This window comes from Heteronotia binoei, chromosome 13, assembly GCF_032191835.1.
Source record: "Heteronotia binoei isolate CCM8104 ecotype False Entrance Well chromosome 13, APGP_CSIRO_Hbin_v1, whole genome shotgun sequence".
NCBI lineage: Eukaryota > Metazoa > Chordata > Lepidosauria > Squamata > Gekkonidae > Heteronotia > Heteronotia binoei.
In genome coordinates this window covers 76,375,703-76,395,191 of record NC_083235.1, presented here as the reverse complement: position 1 = coordinate 76,395,191, position 19,489 = coordinate 76,375,703, and the positions used below count along the sequence as shown (strand labels likewise).

At 46.4% G+C, this 19,489-nt stretch overlaps 1 protein-coding gene across 1 annotated transcript in view; it reads right to left on the bottom strand.

The window, feature by feature from the left end:
- The window catches only part of TBCD (tubulin folding cofactor D), a 275,953-nt gene extending 260,411 nt beyond the window's left edge, over positions 1–15,542 (bottom strand). The window contains exons 1-3 of the mRNA XM_060253390.1: positions 15,328–15,542; positions 2,536–2,586; positions 1,440–1,537 (exon numbers count right to left, since the gene is read on the bottom strand). Of these exons, the coding sequence (XP_060109373.1) occupies positions 1,440–1,537; positions 2,536–2,586; positions 15,328–15,520 (342 nt within the window). The 5' untranslated portion in view covers positions 15,521–15,542. The remainder of the gene's footprint in view (positions 1–1,439; positions 1,538–2,535; positions 2,587–15,327) is intronic.
- Positions 15,543–19,489: the final 3,947 nt, after the last annotated feature.

The window sequence follows — 19,489 nt, the reverse complement described above, 5'->3', positions numbered from 1 at the left end:
AAATCCAAGGAGACTGGAAAACAGGATCTCCAGAAAAGAGAGAGGACTCATCTTTGCCAGAATTAATGGGCAGTTTCGAATGTCTTTATCAGCTCTATCCCTCTTTCAACAAAACAATTCTTCATGGAGCCACTGAGAACAACCTGTTTCAACACACGCACTTCTGATCCAAAGGTCGTCCCGCTGGCTTTATGTGGAGGTGCAGGGAATCAAACCCAGTTCTCCAGATTAGAGTCTTCTGCTCTTAACCACTACACTAAACTGGCTCTTACAAGTAGCATGCTTGCAAAGGATAATTTTGATCTCAGCATCCACTTAGATATCAAGAGCATTAAAAGTACCATATTTTTCGCTCCATAAGATGCACCTAGTTTTTCCTGTTTTCCTCCTCTAAAAACTAGGCAAGGAGAGCTCCAGCAGCAGCCGTGGCAGCAGCCCCGATGGCTGCTCCTGGCCCGAGCCCTTGGCCCCGGCGGCGGCAGCAGGGGGAGGCAGTGGTGGGTTCCGGGCTGGCTCCAGCACCTGGCGAGGCTTGTTGTGCACGGCAGGGCCGCTGCCGCTGCTGCTGCTGCAGCTCTCCTTGCTGGGGCTGCCGCAGCCGCTAGTCGGCGTGCCTTGCAGGGGAGGAGGCAGCGGCAGCAGCACTTTGTTCTTCTGGTTGCTTTTGCTCCGCAGCCCTGCGGGAAGCTGCCGTGGGGGTGGGGGGGGTGATGCTTCGGGTCCTCCGTGTTGTGGTTGTGCAGGCGGATCAGCCTGATCTTCCGCAGCAGAGTAGCCATCTTCCGCACGGCCTCCTTCCTTGGGGGGGGGGGCGATCTGCTGCCTGCACCTCCCAGCGCCAAGAAGCCCGGGCAGGGGCGGGGGCAGGCGCTCCAGGAGGCAGAGCCCCCCTCTCACCACGCTCACTCGCCGCTTTGCGGCACAGCCATCGGGGATGCTGCTGCAGGCGGCATTGCAACCTTCGAGCCACCTCTGCTGGGGGTGTCAGAGCCGCGCAGCCGGAGCCAAGCAACAGGCATTTGCAGGCTGCGGCTCCGCTGCAGCTCCAGGCACGGAAAGCGAAGGCGCCCCCCCTTCCTTCTCCTCCTGCTGCTGCTGCCGCTTGCTCCATAAGATGCACACACTTTTCCCCCCCACTTTTTTTTTGGGGGGGTGCATCTTATGGAGCGAAAAATACAGTAGTTTGTTTATGCAGTACCAAGTTCTGCACAACACACTGCAATCTATGGCTAAGATGAAATGCTTAACAACACCCGTTAATGCAAATCTGCCCATAGTAATATTTTATTTCAAAAACTTCTGCCATGCCCCTCCAGGCAGTCAAAGCCTGGAACAGCCACTGCTATTCAAGATAATACATTAATGCTTTAGTACATATCTCTTTTATGTCACTGAATGAGTGGGCTATACTTTTTCTAGTATACTGCAATTTAATGTACCTTTGAAATTATGTAGAGGAACTTGAAAGACAGATGAACTAGAGAAGGTGGAGATGCCTCATCATGGATAATATCTAGTAGTAAAGTCAACATCCATTCTACAGAGATGAGGGAAAGGGGGGATGGGGAGAAAACAGGATTAGTCTGCAAAATACTTAAATTCACACCTTTTTAATACATAGGCATCTTATTGCAAAGTTGTAAAAGGAAGGCAAATATCAATTATGATGAGAGCTTCAGAAGACATCTTTGAAGTAGAACATTTTTTCAATGGATCTGTCACACTCTTCTGTACATATTTCTGTAGATCTTGAAACCTATTCCACATCTAGCATTATCTAATCCACTTAAGTCTGTAGCTTTTTTAATGCTGCTTGCTTTTAAATAGATTCAGAGATAGTTTCTTGCCACTTCCCTGAATGCAAGTAGAAGAAGAAGAATTGCAGATTTATAGCCCACCCTTCTCTCTGAATCAGAGACTCAGAGTGGCTCACAATCTCCTATATCTTCTCCCCCCACAACAGACACCCTGTGAGATGGGTGGGGCAGAGAGGGCTCTCACAGCAGCTGCCCTTTCAAGGACAACCTCTGCCAGAGCTATGGCTGACCCAAGGCCATTCCAGCAGGTGCAAGTGGAGGAGTGGGGACTCAAACCCGGTTTTCCCAGATAAGAGTCCGCACACTTAACCACTACACCAAACTGTAGCACAAAAGAATGCTATGCGGTGCTTTTAATCTAGCACTAACCCTCTCTTTGGAAAAGGAGAGACTGTCACGAAAGATGACAAGCCACTGGAGTAGACTCTGGGATCAAGCGATAACTGGAAATGATACATGAAAGTAAAAGCAACAAGATTTTCACTTTTCCCAGGAATCATGCCTGGCAACATGTTGAGACCAGATGCACATGACAAAAAAGGGTCCTGGGAAATTGCTGGGAAAGGAGGGATCCCAAAGAGCGTGGCCTGAGAGAATCAAAGGCTGAAGAAATTGGCCATCTCTTACTAGAGTACAAAACATCTTCAATCGTTGTCCATGGGGAGCAGAAGTATGACATTTTAGAAACATTTATATGAGAAAACAAAACAAAACTTACCTAAATGCGGGTCCAAAAGGTGAGGCTGTTCCTGATACGTGTTCATTATAACTAAAATATAAAAGCATGTTCAGTAAAAAATATTCAGTTTACTGATGCTATTAAGTAACTAGGAGTAGGGCCCGTTGTGAAGAAAAATACAACAGGCTCTAGAAATAGGCTCTGGGCGAGTGCCCCCCCCACCCCTACTGTCTTCCCACCCACCCAAGTGAAGGCATTCACTCCCCCCCCCACCTCAAGGGGAGCTGATCTCTACTATCTTGTAATTCTGAGTGACCTCCTGCCCTCACCTGGAGATAAGGAACAGTGCTTCTCCAGGAGGAAAGACCTCTCCCTCAAAGGCCTGTAGTGCTACCTTACGAATTTCCCACCAACCTGGAAAGGTATCACTAAAGGCCTCTGGATGAGTGTCCTCACACCCTTGCTGTCTTCCCACCCACCCATGTGAAGGCATTCACTCCCCCCCACCCCGGCACCTCAACGGGAGCTGATCTCTGCCATCTGGAGAGTAGTTGTCATTCTGAGTGATGTCCAGCTGTAACCTAGAGATTGGCAACAGTAGCTCCCCAGGAGGAAATGGCATTATACCTGTCTGAGGTCCCATCCCTCCTGAAACCCCACCCTCTCCATGCCCCACCCCTTAAATCTCCAGGAATTTCTTAACCTGGAGTTGGCAACCCTGCAGCCTCTGAATACTGAAAGGATAGTCTTTCTTAATGGGGGGGGGGGAACCAAAGCAGCTTACATCATTCCCCTCATTCCTCCCCCCCCCCCCTTGATCTGATCAACAACCCTGTGAGGCTTCCCTATCTCCTTCTCAGGCAACCATTCTGGGGCAAGGCTGAGAAGAGGAGGGAGAGAGGAACTGACAGGAAAGACAGTAAAGGTGGGACAGCTATGCCCTCTGAGGAGACGCTCTAACAGTGCCAGGCTTCTTGGCTATTTCAGCAGTCTTCAGAGGGGAAGCTGTCTGTGTGGGCCGTAGATAAGGCGGCAGAGGTCTGTTGCCGCCACCAGCTATGATGCCTTTTGTGAGACCACAGTAGAGCGGCAGGCCTTTCAGAGCCTGGTTGACAGAGAAGACAGAGAGGAGCATTGGAGATGTGTCACTCTCTGAGATAAGACTGTTTTGGTGGTTTGTTCAACATTCCTGGGCCTGCAGTAGGTAAGGGCAGGGAGTCAGCCAATGGGAGGCCAGAGACGGTGACAGACAATTCATTAGCCAATAGTTGATACTTCACGTCCAACCAATGAGGGAGCTGGGATTTGCCACCACACTACATGTTTTATTACTAAAATATAATAAATCTGAAAACATTTAACTAAATTGTCAGTTGTATGTACGAGAAAAAACGTCTATTTCTGCTTCATTGACTATGCTAAAGCCTTTGATTGTGTGGATCACAACAAACTGTGGCAAGTCCTTAAAGAGCTGGGAGTACCAGACCACCTCACATGTCTCCTGAGAAACCTGTATAAGGGTCAAGAAGCAACTCTCATAACAGGATATGGAACGATTGGTTTAAAATAGGAAAAGGAGTTCGACAAGGATGTATATTGTCACCCTGCTTATTTAATTTATATGCAGAGTACATCATGAAGAATGCCGGCCTGGATGAAGCACAAGCCGGAATTAAGATTGCCGGAAAAAACATCAACACCCTAAGATATGCAGATGACATCACTCTAATGGCAGAAAGTTGAAGAGGACCTAAAGAACCTCTGGTTGAGAGTGAAAGAGGAGAGCGCAAAAGTAGGCTTGAAACTCAACATCAAAAAGTCTAAGATCATGGCATCCGGCCCCATCACTCCTTGGCAAATAGAAGGGGAAGACATGGAAGTAGTGACAGACTTCACATTTCTGGGATCAGAGATCATGGCAGATGGTGACTGTAGCCATGAAATTAAAAGACGTTTGCTCCTTGGGAGGACAGCTATGGGGAACCTAGGCAGTATAATAAAAAGGAGAGACATCACCCTGCCAACAAAAGTCTGTATACTCAATGCTATGGTATTCCTAGTAGTAATGTATGGCTGTGAGAGATGGACCATATGGAAGGCCGAGCGCAGACGAACTGATTCTTTTGAGCTGTGGTGCTGGAGAAGAATCTTGAGAGTCCCTTGGACTGCAAGAAGATCAAATCAGTCAGTCCTAAGGGAAATGAACCCTGACTGTTCCCTGGAAGGTCAGATGCTGAAGCTGAAGCTCAAATACTTTGGCCACCAAATGAGAAGGGAGCGCTCACTGGAGAAGATCCTGATGCTGCGAAAGATAGAAGGCAAAAGAGGAAGCAGACGGCAAAAGATGAGATGGCTGGACAGCGTTACTGATGTAACTAACACAAATTTGAACAGACTTCGAAGGATGGTGGAAGACAGGAGGGCCTGGCGTGACTTGGTCCATAGGGTCGCAAAGAGTCAGACTCAACTGTGCAACTGAACAACAAAGTATATACACCCTCTAAATAGAAACAACTGTAGCTTTGTTCTAAACAGCATTTAATAGTTACGTCAATAAGAGCATCACTGAAAATAAAACTCAAGGTTAAAACTTTACTTCTACTTGAGCAAAAACTCATATAGTATGTTCAGAGCCAGTTTGGTGTAGTGGTTAAGTGTGCGGACTCTTATCTGGGAGAACCGGGTTTGATTCCCCACTCCTCCACTTGCACCTGCTGGCATGGCCTTGGGTCAGCCATAGCTCTGGCAGAGGTTGTCCTTGAAAGGGCAGCTGCTGTGAGAGCCCTCTCCAGCCCCACCCACCTCACAGGGTGTCTGTTGTGGGGGAGGAAGGTAAAGGAGATTGTGAGCCGCTCTGAGACTCTTCGGAGTGGAGGGCGGGATATAAATCCAATATCTTCTTCTTCTTCTTCTTCAAATACAAGGAGCAAAGACCAAGTTCACTCCCTCCCAACCACCTTGCCCTTCAGTCTCAAACTCTTACTAAAGCGCCTTGTTCTCAGGGAATGAATCTGGCCAATAGGGAAGAAAAATACATTCCCCTTGCTTTCTGGACCCTAACCTATTACTGGGAGAAGACAAGAGTGTTTCAGAAGCAGCTCCATGCAACAAAGAGCTTTTAAGTGCCATAGCGGCCTCTACCAGTTTCTTCTGACAGACCCGCTACACAAGATGACTTTAAAGCACTCCAGTGCAGCTGCAGAATACAATTAATTGGACAAAAACCTCCTTTTTCTGTCCTACTTACACCCAAGAACTAAGCCTCTCAAGTTTCCAGAGGAGACACATATTTTTTATTTTTCCTGTTCCATCTTGCATGCAATTAGATGCTAGCCTATGACAGAGGGCACAGGCTATTAATTCTACAGATATAAAAACCTCATAGTATTGGGGATTGACTCACCTACCCTTCCTTTAGCTGAACTGCATGTTGCTCAAAGAGAAACTCCACCCTCCACCCCCAAGACAGATGACGACTGGGCTACTGGGGAAGCTGCTAGGCGACTAAGTTTGGTTCTGTCAGTAAAAGGTGAAAGGAGGAGGCCGTTTCCAAGCCTATTTTGGCCTTTGAGGGAGAATCCATTGGGGCAAGTCCTGACTAGGGTTGTCAGCTCCAGGTTGGGGAATTCCTGGTAATTTTGTGGGAGAGTTTATGAAAGCCAGAATTTAGGAAGGGGAGAGGCCTCAGCTGAATATAATAGAGTCCACCCTCCAAAGCAATTATTTTCTCCAAGGGGAGAGAGATCTGTTGTCTGGAGTTCAGTTGTGACACCAGGAAACCTTCAGGCTCTACCTGGAGACTGGCTACCCTAGGCCTGGCAGCACTCTCCAGGTGATTTTATGCTACCTGACTAGGCCTGGCTGCTTGCTCCTGTTCAGCAGCAGAGTTCCCCATGACAGCCAGTATGGTACAGGAATTAGCACTTCAGAGTAGGGTCTGCTACACCCAGGTTCTTGCTGTGGAAGCTGACTGAGTGATTTTGGACCAGTCACAGGCTTTCAGCCTACCCTACCTCACAGGGTTGTTGTGCAGATCAAAAGGGGGAGAGGAGAATAATGTAAGCTGCTTTGGTCCTCACTGTGGAGAAAGACTGTCCTTTTCCTAGGTAAAGACTGCAGGGAAAGGGGAGGAGATGGAAAGCTGAATCAGGGGGCAGATAAAGATAGGTTGATCGGTGACTGGGAAAGAGATGGGGTTGCCAACTCCACATTGGGAAATTCCTGGAGATCTGAAAGTTGGAGCCTTGAGATGGCAGGGTTTGAGGATGAATGGGACTTCAGACAGGTACAATGCCATATACTCCACCTTCTAAACCAGCCATTTCCTCCTGGGGAACCATTGTTGTCAGTCTCCAGGTGAGGGCTGGAGATCACTCAGAATTACAACTGCTCTACAGATGGCAGAGGTTAGTTCCCCTGAAGAAAATGGATGCTTTGTAGGGTGGACTCTGTGTCATTATACACAGGTTGCTCCCCTCCTGCTTTGGTCCCCACTGTGGAGAAAGACTTCCTAGGCAGAAACTGCAGGGAGGGGGGGGAAATGGAAAGCTGAAGAATTATCAATTCTCCTACAGGAAAAGGCCACAATGAGGCACACACACACACTATAGTATACCATAACACAACAAGGCCCCCCCCAAAAAAACCAGATTATGCTACAAGCTCACATTGATGCTAAATGTCTCAAGGCTGAATATGACAGGAAAAGGTAGCAACAATACATTGCAAACAAAAGGAATGCTGAGCTTCAGTGTCTGTGTGATCATCATCACGCCCCACCCCTGTACCCCTTATAATTATTCTTCTTTATGTCCATTCTTGGCCTGTTTCAGGGCTTTGAGCCACCATGAACACAGGGACACACACACACACAAGCACATGCAAGTGGGAGCTGGCATCTGTTTCATGTGCAGGGTGGGTGGTAAGACAGCAAGAGTGAGGGAGTGAGTAAATGTCATGGGTGGAGGGGCTGTGGTGTGCCAAGGAAAAGGTGGCTGGGGTGGGGGGTGGTTGAAAGGAGGGAGGGAGGGAGAGGGTGGGAAGACACCAAAAGTGGGGGGAGTGAATGCCTTCACTTGGGTGGGTGGGTAGGCAGTAAAATAGGGGAGGCACTCACCCAGAGACTGTTTCCAGAGCCCACTGGACTTCTAGAGCCCACCACAGGTCTTATTCCTAGTACCATATATATTGGCAACTTCTGTTAGACAAAATGAACTTCTAACAATGCAGTGCAGCAGTATACTCGTTCAGTTATTCTCAATCCATTTCTATTGTACAAAGCTGAACAATCACTAGGTGGCAGTCCAAGGTCAACCCTGATAAGGATATGCTACAAGAAACAGTGGCACCTTTCTAAAACACTCTGCTGTCGACCATTCTTCTGTTGCTGAATTAGAAGTCATCAATATTTGAATACTATCCATCAGTTAAATAGAGACAATCCACTTCTCACTAACCACAAGCGTATAAATGGGGATAACTAGGAAGACCGTTAATAGCAGCTTACATCTATTGTGAATGGTTACTATGCCTATGTCATATACTTCAATCTTTTCACATTAGTGCCACAAAATATATTTTTTGCATTTTATAGTTTTTCAATTCCCTTGTTCACAACGTTTCCTTTCTCTATTCACATGTGTACATCCATGCATGACAAAACTATGCATCTGACGACAATCGCTGCATTACAATAACAGCACAATCGTAAGGACACCTTCCTGGGACTGAGCCCAACTAAGCAGGCCTGCTTAGCATTCCACAGTAACCCCAAAGCCCTGGACATCTTTCTATGGTTCTAGGAGGCAGCCCAATAATTTAGGGCCAAGAATCATTTCCCACAAATTAGGGCTTTATGACTGTTTCCTAATTATTTTTACTATAAAATCTAATCTTAAATTCCTCAGTTTCTAAATAATAACATTTTTTAGAAACTGAGGAATTTAAGATTAGATTTTAGCTATGACAAGACTGTTGTAGTACGTAAATAAAATAAGGTTACCGTGTCTGTCATCACCAGGATAAAAACCTAACATCTAACCAATGTTCCCTCTAAGATGAGTTAGTGTAAGCTAGCTCACAGTTTTTAAGCCGCCGGCTCACGCATTTTTGTCTTAACTCAGGAAAAATGGCCCCAAAGCAAGCTGATTTAAGCAGTAGGTCACAACTTTAATGCCAGTAGCTCACAAAGCAGACTTTTTGCTCACAAGGCTCCACAGCTTAGAGGGAACATTACATCTAACCCTAACCTAATTTCTTGCTACCTTTTCATAATTCTATTATTGCTTTCAAAAGATCTGCTTAACTGAATATTTGAGACAATCTAGAAAACAACCAGTTAAGAAATGAGTTTATCTCCCACCACTGGATCATTTAAAGCAGACGTTATGATGCTCAGATCTGATATAAATGTCACTTTGTTGGGCCAGGCCAGGCAGGCCATCAAATGTAACGCAAGGTGCTGGAGATATATTTATTTATTTATTTATTTAACAGATTTATATTCTGCCCTCCCCCATATGGGCCCAGGGTGTGTTACAAGCATAAAAACAATTAAAATATAACAATAAAATTAATACTCTACAAATAAACACCACCACATAACTCAATAAAAATATAATACTAGCGGGACGGGCACATTGCAGATTTAACACAGTTATCGGTCCGAATATAATAATTCAGATGGTAAGTCATTGCGGGGGTAGGCGGCAGATAGTTAAGAAGAGAGGATGCCCACTTGCCTCAACCAAAGGCCCGGCGGAACAGGCCCTACGGAATGGCAACAGGTCTGGTAGGGCCCAGATCTCCATGGGGAGCGGATTCCACGAGGCTGGGGCCAGGGCCAAAAAAGCCCTAGCCCTGGTTGAGGCAAGGCGGATGTCCTTTGGGCCAGGGATGACCAGAAGATGTTTATTTATTTATTTATTAACTCTATATCCTGCCCTCCCCCAATAGGTTCAGGGCGGCTCACAACAATTAAAACATAAAATCTTAAAACTGGATATGCAATAAAATCATTTCCATACATTTTACAATCATTGCGTCCAAGATGTACATTGATATTCTGATTATTCCGATTTTTTTTTTGTTTCAGTTCTTTCAGTTCAGTGAGATTGCCAGTGCTGTGGAATAACAGCCACCTCCCCCTAACCATTGAAAGCAAGTTTGTACAATTCAGTCTTACAGGCCCTGTGGAATTGTGGCAGGTCCCGCAGGGCCCTGATGTTTTTGAGGAGGGCATTCCACAGAGCGGGGGCTATTACTAAGAACGCTCTGGCTCTGGTGATAGATAATTGAGCTTCCTTTGGTCCGGCGATCCTAAGGAGATTTTGGGACCCCGAACGTAGTGCTCTCTGGGGTACATATGGGGAAAGGCAGTCCTGAAGACAGACAGGTCCCAGGCCATATAGGGCTTTAAAGGTTATAACCAGCAGCTTGAAACAAATCCAGAACGCCACAGGTAGCCAGTGTAACGTTTCCAGCACATGTTGGATGTGCTCCCATACAGGTAGCTCCATTAAGAACCTGGCTAACATGTTTTGCACCAGCTGCAGCCTGCGATTTTGAGACAGGGACAGTCCAATGTAGAGGGTGTTGCAGTAGTCTATTCTTGAGGTGACCATCACATGGATCACTGTTGCCAAGTTGCTACACTCCAGGTATGGAGTCTGACATTAGAAACCACGGCATTCAGTTGCTGACCTAAGAGTTGCAGTGCTCTTTGAAGGAATGTCAAAGGGAGAGCAGAAAGAGAGACTGAAGAATTGCCATTAATAATGAAGCTCAAGACAATGCATCCTCCTGAACTGAACTGAGACCTAATTTTCCTGTCTCATTATCAATGTGTGCTATCATCACTTGGATCTGAAATAACTCCACTCTCCAAGATATAAGGACCAATCCAATTCCTAATCAGGATCTTTTTGAAAGAAAATAACTCCAGATAGGAACAGAGAAATCAACTTTAAAAAAACTTTTCAGAATAAGCCAAAATAATTTTCTCAATATACATTGTACTTGTCAGAAAAATCCATTCTTCCACCCACCCACCCTGCCTCCCTCCCCACAAAGGCGGCTTGCACACAAAAGCTTATATCTGGAACAAAACATTGATTAAAGCTGCCATGGGACTCCAACTTTGTTTTTTCTCTCTTTCTCTTTCCTCCCCCTTCATCCCCAAAAGAGGAGAAGCAGCCCCAGAGAAGCAAGCAGAAGGAGTGGGTGGGTAAGAACATAAGAGAAGTCATGTTGGATCAGGTCAGTGGCCCATCTAATCCAACACTGTGTGTCACACAGTGGCCAAAAGAATCAGGTGCCATCAGGAGGTCCATCAGTGGGGCCAGGATGTCACGAGCTGGGGCCAGGCTAGGCGAAGTCCAGGGGCAGTCCAAGGTCTGTAGCTGGTGAGCAAAGACGGTTCAAAGTGCCAAAACCAACTCACAGTCCAGGTATCGCAGGTCAGAAGTTCAGAAGCCGAAGTCAGGGGGCCCAGAAGTCAAAGCCAACGTCAAGGGGTCCAGAAGCCAAAGTCAGAAGCCGAAGTGGATGCTAGAACGTCAGGTAAGTGACTAATTGCTTCCACAAAGCCTTCTCCCAAAGCCCACAGCTATATAGCCCTCTGCTGTCTGTTGCCCATTTGGACTAATTGCTGACTCAGAGGGCGGCCAGGATCCTGCTGAGACTCAAGAATCCTCACTCCTAGAGGGGCCAGGATCCTTTTAGAACTCAGGGCTCAGGGAGCGTCTTGCTTGTGAGCGTGCCGCCCTCCTCCGATCCCTGAAGTCCTGACGAAGGCGGTCACGCACACGAGCCACCCGAGAGGGTGAGGCAGGGGGGCTTGGATCTTCTCCAGTAGAAGGCAGGGGCATTGGTGACGGTGGCAGGGGCACTGGTGCAGGTGGCAGGGGCACAGTTTCTTCTGCAGGCTCAGCTTCTTCTGCAGGGTCCCCAGCACCCATGACACAGGACACTAGAAGCCTTGCCACTGTTACCCCCCACACACACACACACAAGCACCAAGAATACGGAGCATCACTGCCCCAGACAGAGAGTTCCAACAATACACTGTGGCTAATAGCCAATGATGGACTTCTGTTCCATATGTTTATCCAGTCCCCTCTTGGCCAATGATGGACTTCTGTTCCATATGTTTATCCAGTCCCCTCTTGAAGCTGTCTATGCTTGCAGCTGCCACCAACTCCTGTGGCAACGAATTCCATGTGTTAACCACCCTTTGGGTGAAAAAGTACTTCCTTTTATCCATTCTAGCATTTGTATAATCTAATATAATTTCCCAGGCAAGTTAGGCCCGCAACCTTCCTCCTGCTGCCTTGAGACTTCATTAGGCGGCCCCTACTGTTTGTTACCATCTCAGTGGACAACTCTAATCCATTGCCTTGTAGAAAAGTAACAGCTAACCCATTACCTCTTTGAGAGGACTCATCCCGAACCATAAACATTTCACCTTCTGTAAGCTTTCCCCCAAAATTCAGTTTAAAAACTGCTCTGCCACCTTTTTTATTTTAAGCGCAGCAGCCTGGTTCCTTCAGGGGACAAATGGAGACCATCTCTTTTGTACAGCTCCTGCTTGTTCCAAAAAGCATCCCAGTGCCTAACAAACTTGAACCCTTCCTCCCTACACCGCTGTCTCATCCACGCACTGAGACTAATTTGTGCTTGTCTCTCTGGCCCTGCATGTCGAACAGCTAGCACTTCTGAGAAGGCTACCCTGGAGGTCCTGGCCTTGAGCCTCCTGCCTAACAGCCTAAATTTTTCCTCCAGGACCTCACGACTGCATTTCCCCACATCGTTGGTGTCGACATGCACCACGACCACTGGCTCCTCCCCAGCACTGTCTACCAGCCTATCTAGAACAGGGGTGTCAAACTCATTTGTTATGAGGGCCGGATTTGACATAAATGAGACCTTGCTGGGCCGAGCCATGTGTATCATAAAATGTAATGCCAGGTAACAGACATATAAACTTTATAAAGGGCACAGACACACAATTAAAGATATTTTTTTACTTAAAATAAAACATGCTTAAAATATTAGCACACTTGCAATATTTGTTTTACAGTCTCTGATGTCACCTCTTGCTATGAATTGTTACATCAAAAACTGCAGACAATGTCTGTGCTGTACCAGTCTTGAATATCTGCTGTTCAGGTGTGTGCATCTGTAAGTTGCAAACCTAGTTTTGATTAATTGACAATCATTACAGACATCTCATGGTCAATGCTTTGAGCCTAAGACCCAGAGGAACATGAAGCAGCTGGGCACTGTGAGCTTTTGTACAGAAGTTGCTTCACGTACTAGTTAAGAACATGTGAAGGCACCATGGCACATACTGAGCCCTATGTGCTTGTCTACAAAACTATATATTTTCCCCAGAAAAATGACTACAATTAAAAAAAATACAAGTTCACCCCAAAAAACAACTACAAGAACAGAGAGACAGCCACGTACAGTGGTCAGTGTCAGCCTACTATCTGGGAAGTCTAAATTCAAGACCCCAATCAAAGGAAAATGTGAAAGAAAAAATAAGGAAAATTTGCTGGGTAAACCTGGGGTGGAACACACTCTCAGCCTAATGCTGATATTTCTCTTCTAAATAGTTCATGTGCTTTCCTATTGAGAAAGACTGGAGGGCAGGAGTACAGGTGAAAAAGAGGAGGGGAACCCAGTTACACCCTTAACAATCCCAATAAAACTCTCTCTCTCTCTCTGTAGCAAGGCAAAAAGCTCATACCTTCACTAAAATGTTGTCAGTCTTAAAAGGGAGGAGGAGAGGGAAAAGCTGCTTTGCTGCTCTGGCTTATCCGAGGAGAAACACAAAATGACGACCGAAAAAAGCAGGCAAGGGAAAATGAAGCAGAAGACAGTCAATTGCTGGAGGGCCTGATTGGAGCCCTCTGCGGGCCTGATCCAGCCCACGGGCCGTATGTTTGACACCCCTGATCTAGAACATGCGTAATGCCCACTACCTTCGCACTAGGCAGGCAAGTCACAATATGGTCAGTAGGCAATTTTGCCACCCAGCTGTCTACTTGTCTAAGGATTGAATCACCCCCTCCTTGCCCAGGGATGCTTCCTTGGTGCAAAAGGATATCTGCTCACCAAATGAAGAGGTCCCTTCTGAGGGCACATTCCCCTTATCCTCAGCACGGTGCCCTGTTCCCTCTTGACCCTCATGCTCCCTGACAGCAGCGGGGCGACCATGTTCAGAGTGGGACACATCTAACAAATCCCTGAGAGTCTTCTCCAAGTGCCTAACTGACTGGTTATGGGTGGGCGAGAGAGGCAGAGTGCAAAAGAAGCAGAGGCAGGTTTGTTTTTGTAGCTCTCCATGTGTCTGTGTGTGTGAGAGAGGGGGAGGGCAGAGAGGAAGGAAACGGGAAGCAAAGAATCACTGAAAAAGCTGTGAAAAAACCAAGGTATGGTGTGGTTACAGCAGCAGCCCTGGAAAGGAAGAAGGAGGTTGCTTGGGTGATGGATATGAGCCCTGCAGAGGCTGGATCCATCCCGTGGGCGCAAGTTTGGCACTCCTGATTTAAAATCAATGTGTCAACAAGCAACAGCATGAACTTCACACGCAGGTATATTTATGTCATAGAGCAAAACATTGAGTGGGGTGCTACAGAGAGATCTACTGAGGCTGGACAAGTGGGTGTCAACACAGAAAACAAGATTCAATGTGGGCAAATGCACAGTCGTGCACATTGGAGCCAAAAATCCTAACTATAAATATACATTAATGGGGTTCGAACTGGAGGTAACTGACCAGGAAAGAGATCTTGGAATTGTGGTCGATAACTCCTTGAAGATGTCAACTCAATGTGCAACTACAATAAAACAGGAAAATGCTATGTGGGGGATTATTAGGAAGGGGACTGAAAACAAATCAGTCAGCATCATCACATCCCTGTATTAAATCTATGTCGCAGCCTCATTTGGAGTACTTTGTACAGTTCTGATTACTGTAACCTCAAAAAAGGTGCAGAGAAGCCCAACTGAAATTATTAAGTGGATGAAACATGTACTCCTTCACCCAAAGAGGAATTACCACATGGAATTCACTGCCACAGAAAATGGTGGTGGCTACAAGCGGGGACTGGTCTGTTAGTGACCATTGGGCACAATGTATAGATGAAGCACTATGTCTGGGGGCAACAATGGGAAGGCTTCTGGAGTTCAGGCCTGCTGGTGGACATTCTGATGGCACCTGTGTTTTGACCACTGTGTGACACAGAGTGTTGGACTTGATGGGCCATTCACCTGATCCAACATGACTTATCTTATGTTCTTATGTTTAATATTTTTGAATACTATCATATAATTATATACTAATCACCTGTATCAAAAGGAAGAATGCATGAAGCACTAATGACATTCTTCCAGCACCAGAGAATCTTCTGAAAGGGACTCATAATGCATTAAAAAAAAGAGTGAAAACAAGGATATTCATGCAGAAGTTCAGATCTGCTACAGCAAGGCAGTTTGTGGCAAGCCTGCTTAATACTGATTAAGATGAGGAATAGCAGAAATGAGAACAAAACAAGTCTGCTGAAGTTTTAGACAACTTCAGTGGAAATTTCAGGATTCATATTGGTGATAAACACGTAATAGATTTTGACAAAGTAATCATGGTTTCAGGATCCTGAAATAATAAACCGATTATTGTCTCAATATTGCAGATGGCAGGGCAGAAGGATCGGGCAGAATGATACTGGCTTACCTAAGACCACTAAGACTAACTTCTTGTCACTCTTAGACATTTATCTAAATACCATGCTGCAAAATCAACAAATTATAAAAATTGAAAAAACATACTTTTAAATTTCTGAATTGCTGTTTCTTGCAATATCAAGTCTTCATGCACTAATTTGAGACTGTTAATCAACTCCCGAGCTTCTTTATTCTCTGTAAAACTCTCAAGTATATTTCCCCTGGCAATGGCATCAGGCTCCAAGTTCGGATTGTTCTCTTGCTCAGGCTCACCATCATTCATCTCGTTTAAAACCATCTTCAGGTCCAACAATGATTTCTTCTCTGGCAAAACAATGGCAAATCAGCATTTACTGTGGCAGTTAAACTATTAAATCCGCCTCACCTCTCACACATAATATCTACAATCCAATGCAGAAGTTAACGTTTCTGGATTTAAATGCACTTAAGTCCCCCAAATATATCTGACGGTACATAAGGAAGCTTTTTCTTTTATTGTGTCCCAAGTTTGCCAAACTGCCATCTGTTCCCAACCCTGGCTACTTCCATACAGAGATTCTACTCTGCTTTCATATCCAAACTGCAGCAGCTTTTTTTGGTGCATCCATATGATGCTGTCCCCTGATTACCCACTTTCCAGGTTTTCTCCTAATATGCTCTGATCTTTCCCAAACCTGGTTTAATACAATATTTTAGAGAAAACTGCAGACAAATTCCACCTACATCACCACCACCATCCTTGCCTCTTTCCCCCCTCCTTCACAGCTGCCATTTCCTTCCGCACCACTGGAAAACTTCTTTAAAAAGTCAATAACTGCTAGATCATATAGTTTTATAACGATCTATCAGCACCATTTTAGTTCCTCTAAATCCCCATTTTTCATTCTTTAAAAAAAGCTGTAACTTCTTCTTGTACAGCTACGTATATCTCCATAACAGAGAGACTTATACTGTTTTATGAAAGCTAGTAATTCAGAAGACCAGAAGATCACAGGAATACATAATCATAATGCTACAGTGATCGAGCAATTCTTGGTGCCTCATTGCAATTGCAAATGCCTCTGCATTTACAGCAGGTAGTGACAAGGAGATGGAGAGCCCAGCGGTATGGATGCAGCAAAACTCTGAGAGAAGTGTTTTCTGCATGCCTCTGAGGCTAGAATTTTGTCATGGAATAATTTTAGATCCACTAAAGTTTGGGGTTTATGTGGCGTTCGTTTTAAGCTAGGTCATAAAAGTTATTTTTATTTATTTATTTATTTTAGTAGGTTTATATTCCACCCTTTCCCATAACGGCTTCAGGGCAGAGCACAACATAAATTGAACAATAAAAAACCTACAACTTAAATTTAAGACGATACAATAAAAAACCAGAACAGAACGAAGAGAAGTTAATGCACCTTTGTAAGAATTAACCAAAAAAAAATTTTTTTAAAGTGATTTTTTTTAAATCTAAACTAACCTTCACTGAATGTAATATGCAAAATACGTACACTAAAGGCTGCTTCAGAAATTCCACTCCCTTTCCAAACAAAAACTTAAAGGGGGCCTGGACTCAAACATAACGGAAACTACAAACACATGACCTGGGAGAAATGTGCCACTGAGTCACTATCACTGCTCCCTCTAAGCTGAGATAGCGTGAGCGAGCTCACATATTTTTAGCCTCCAGCTGGCACATTTTTGTCTTAGCTCAGGAAAAATGGCCCCCGAGCACAATAATGTATCTAGCAGCTCTCAACCTGAATGCCAGCAGCTCGCCAAGCAGAGTTTTTGCCCACAGGGAGCTCCTATCAGCCCCTCCCGCAGGGCATTCTAGGCAGGGGAGGTTTCCCACCGCCTTCCTCTGCGCGGCACGGTCTCCCATTCAAGGGCTGCCGTGTCTGATCCTGCTGAGCTCCCCGCCCCGGGGAGTTTGGGCCAAACTGCGCTGATGAGGCCGAGGAACCCTCCTCTCTGCGCCAAGAGGCACCTAAGGGCTGCTGGAAACTCAGCACTCTGCGGGGCCCGGGCTCCGTCTCCCTCCTGTTCTTCATGCGGCAAGCTGGGCTTGCAGACTCCAAATCCGCCCACAGCATCCTCCTCCTCCTTCTCCGCCGGGACCTCAGCAGACCCCGCCCCCCGCCAAGGACCCTCACTCGAGACTCCCATTACCTTGGCAACCGCGCTTCTCCTCGCGGCCCGGCGCCGCCAAACCTCTGCGGTACGGCTCCTCACGCGGGACAAAAGAGCCGAGCCGTCAAAGGCGCGCGTCTGAGAGGGGCGGAGACTGGCTGGGAAGGGAAGGGCAGGAAGCGACGGAATTGGCCGGAAGCTCAAAAGGGAAGCGAGGCGGGCTGCCCGGAGCGGCTGTGAAAAGGACGGAAATGGAGCCCCCCCTTCCTTTCCCCGGAAGGGCTTCTGTCGTCTTGCGGCTCCTCCTCTCCCATGCTAGAGATTTCTCCTTATTTCTTTAGATTAAAAGCATTAACTGTCGCCGAAGAGTTTCTTTTACATCAAAGTTGACTTCTTGTTGTGTATAATAGTGGAAATGAGCGTCCGCGATGCAATAAATCTTTACTTAATAAAGCTCCGTAATTAGGGTTGCCAAGTACAATTAAAGAAATATCTGGGGACTTGGGGGTGGAGCCAGGAGACATTGGGGGCAGAGCCAGGAGACATTGGGGTGGCGCCAGGAGACTTTGGGGTGGAGCCAGGAGACTTTGGGGTGGAGCCAGGAGACTTTGGGGGCGGAGCCAGGAGACATTGGGGGCAGAGCCAGGAGACATTGGGGTGGCGCCAGGAGACTTTGGGGTGGAGCCAGGAGACTTTGGGGTGGAGCCAGGAGACTTTGGGGGCGGAGCCAGGAGACATTGGGGGCAGAGCCAGGAGACATTGGGGTGGCGCCAGGAGACTTTGGGGTGGAGCCAGGAGACATTGGGGGCAGAGCCAGGAGACTTTGGGTGGAGCCAGGAGACATTGGGGCGGAGCCAGGAGACATTGGGGCGGAGCCAGGAGACATTGGGGTGGAGTCAGGAGACATTGGGGTGGAGCCAGGAGACTTTGGGGTGGAGCCAGGAGACATTGGAGGCAGAGCCAGGAGACATTGGGGGTGGAGCCATGAGGCTTTGGGGCGGAGCCAGGAGACATTGGGGGCGGAGCCAGGAACAAGGATGTGACAAGCATAATTGAACTCCAAGGGAGTTCTGGCCATCACATTTAAAGGGACAGCACACCTTTTTAAATGTCTTCCTTCCATAGAAAATAATGAAGGATAGGGGTACCTTATTTTGGGGCTCATAGGATTGGACCCTCTGGTCCAATCGTTTTGAAACTTGGGGGGTACTTTGAGGAGAGGCACTAGAGACTATATTGAAAATTTGGTGCCTCTAGCTCCCCCAGAGCCCCCGAAACCTCTAGATCAATTCCCCACGTAATATGTAGAATGCTTTTTATAGAAATTAAATTTCTTTTTTTAATTAATTACTGTTATCACAAATTCTTGTTCTTGTGACTTAAATGGAATGTTGAAATAATCTTTGTTTTTGAAAGGAAAGCAAGGGAAACAGGTAAAAGTCAGATCTACACGGATCTTCATGAATTCATATGATTTTTACATTGAAATGAAATCAAACCACTGTAATTCTATAGATCCTGTCTTAGACTATAGGCAGGACCACAAAAATCATGCTTCCACAGATGTGTGGCGCTTCACCAGTGCAAAAACAGGGTTCCAAAGCACGGATCCTCATGAATTCATATGATTTTTATGGTGAAATGAAATCAAACCAACATCATGTTGTAGATCCTCTCTTAGACTATAGGCAGCACCAAAAAAATCATGCCTCCACTAATTTGTGGTGCCACAGCACTGAAAAAACATCTTTCCAAACCATGGATCCTTATGGATCCTCATGATTTTTGCTTTGGGCCAACCCAAGATCACCAGCCAATCACATATCATGTCCACGGGGAGAGTTTGCACCACAGAAATCATGGATCCACAGCTTCGTAGCAGCACCAGGGACCAAAAACTTGGTTTTGGACCACAGATCCTCATGGATCCACATTTTTGCTTTGGATCCCCCCAGCCTCACCATTTATTCTTATATCATGTCCATGGGCAGAGTTTGCATAACAGAAATCATGGATCCACGGCTTCGTGGCAGCGCCAGGGACCAAAAACTTGGTTTTGGACCACGGATCCTCATGGATCCTCGTGGTTTTTTCTTTGGATCCCCCCAAGCCCTCCATCCAGTCACATATCATGTACATGGGCAGAGTTTGC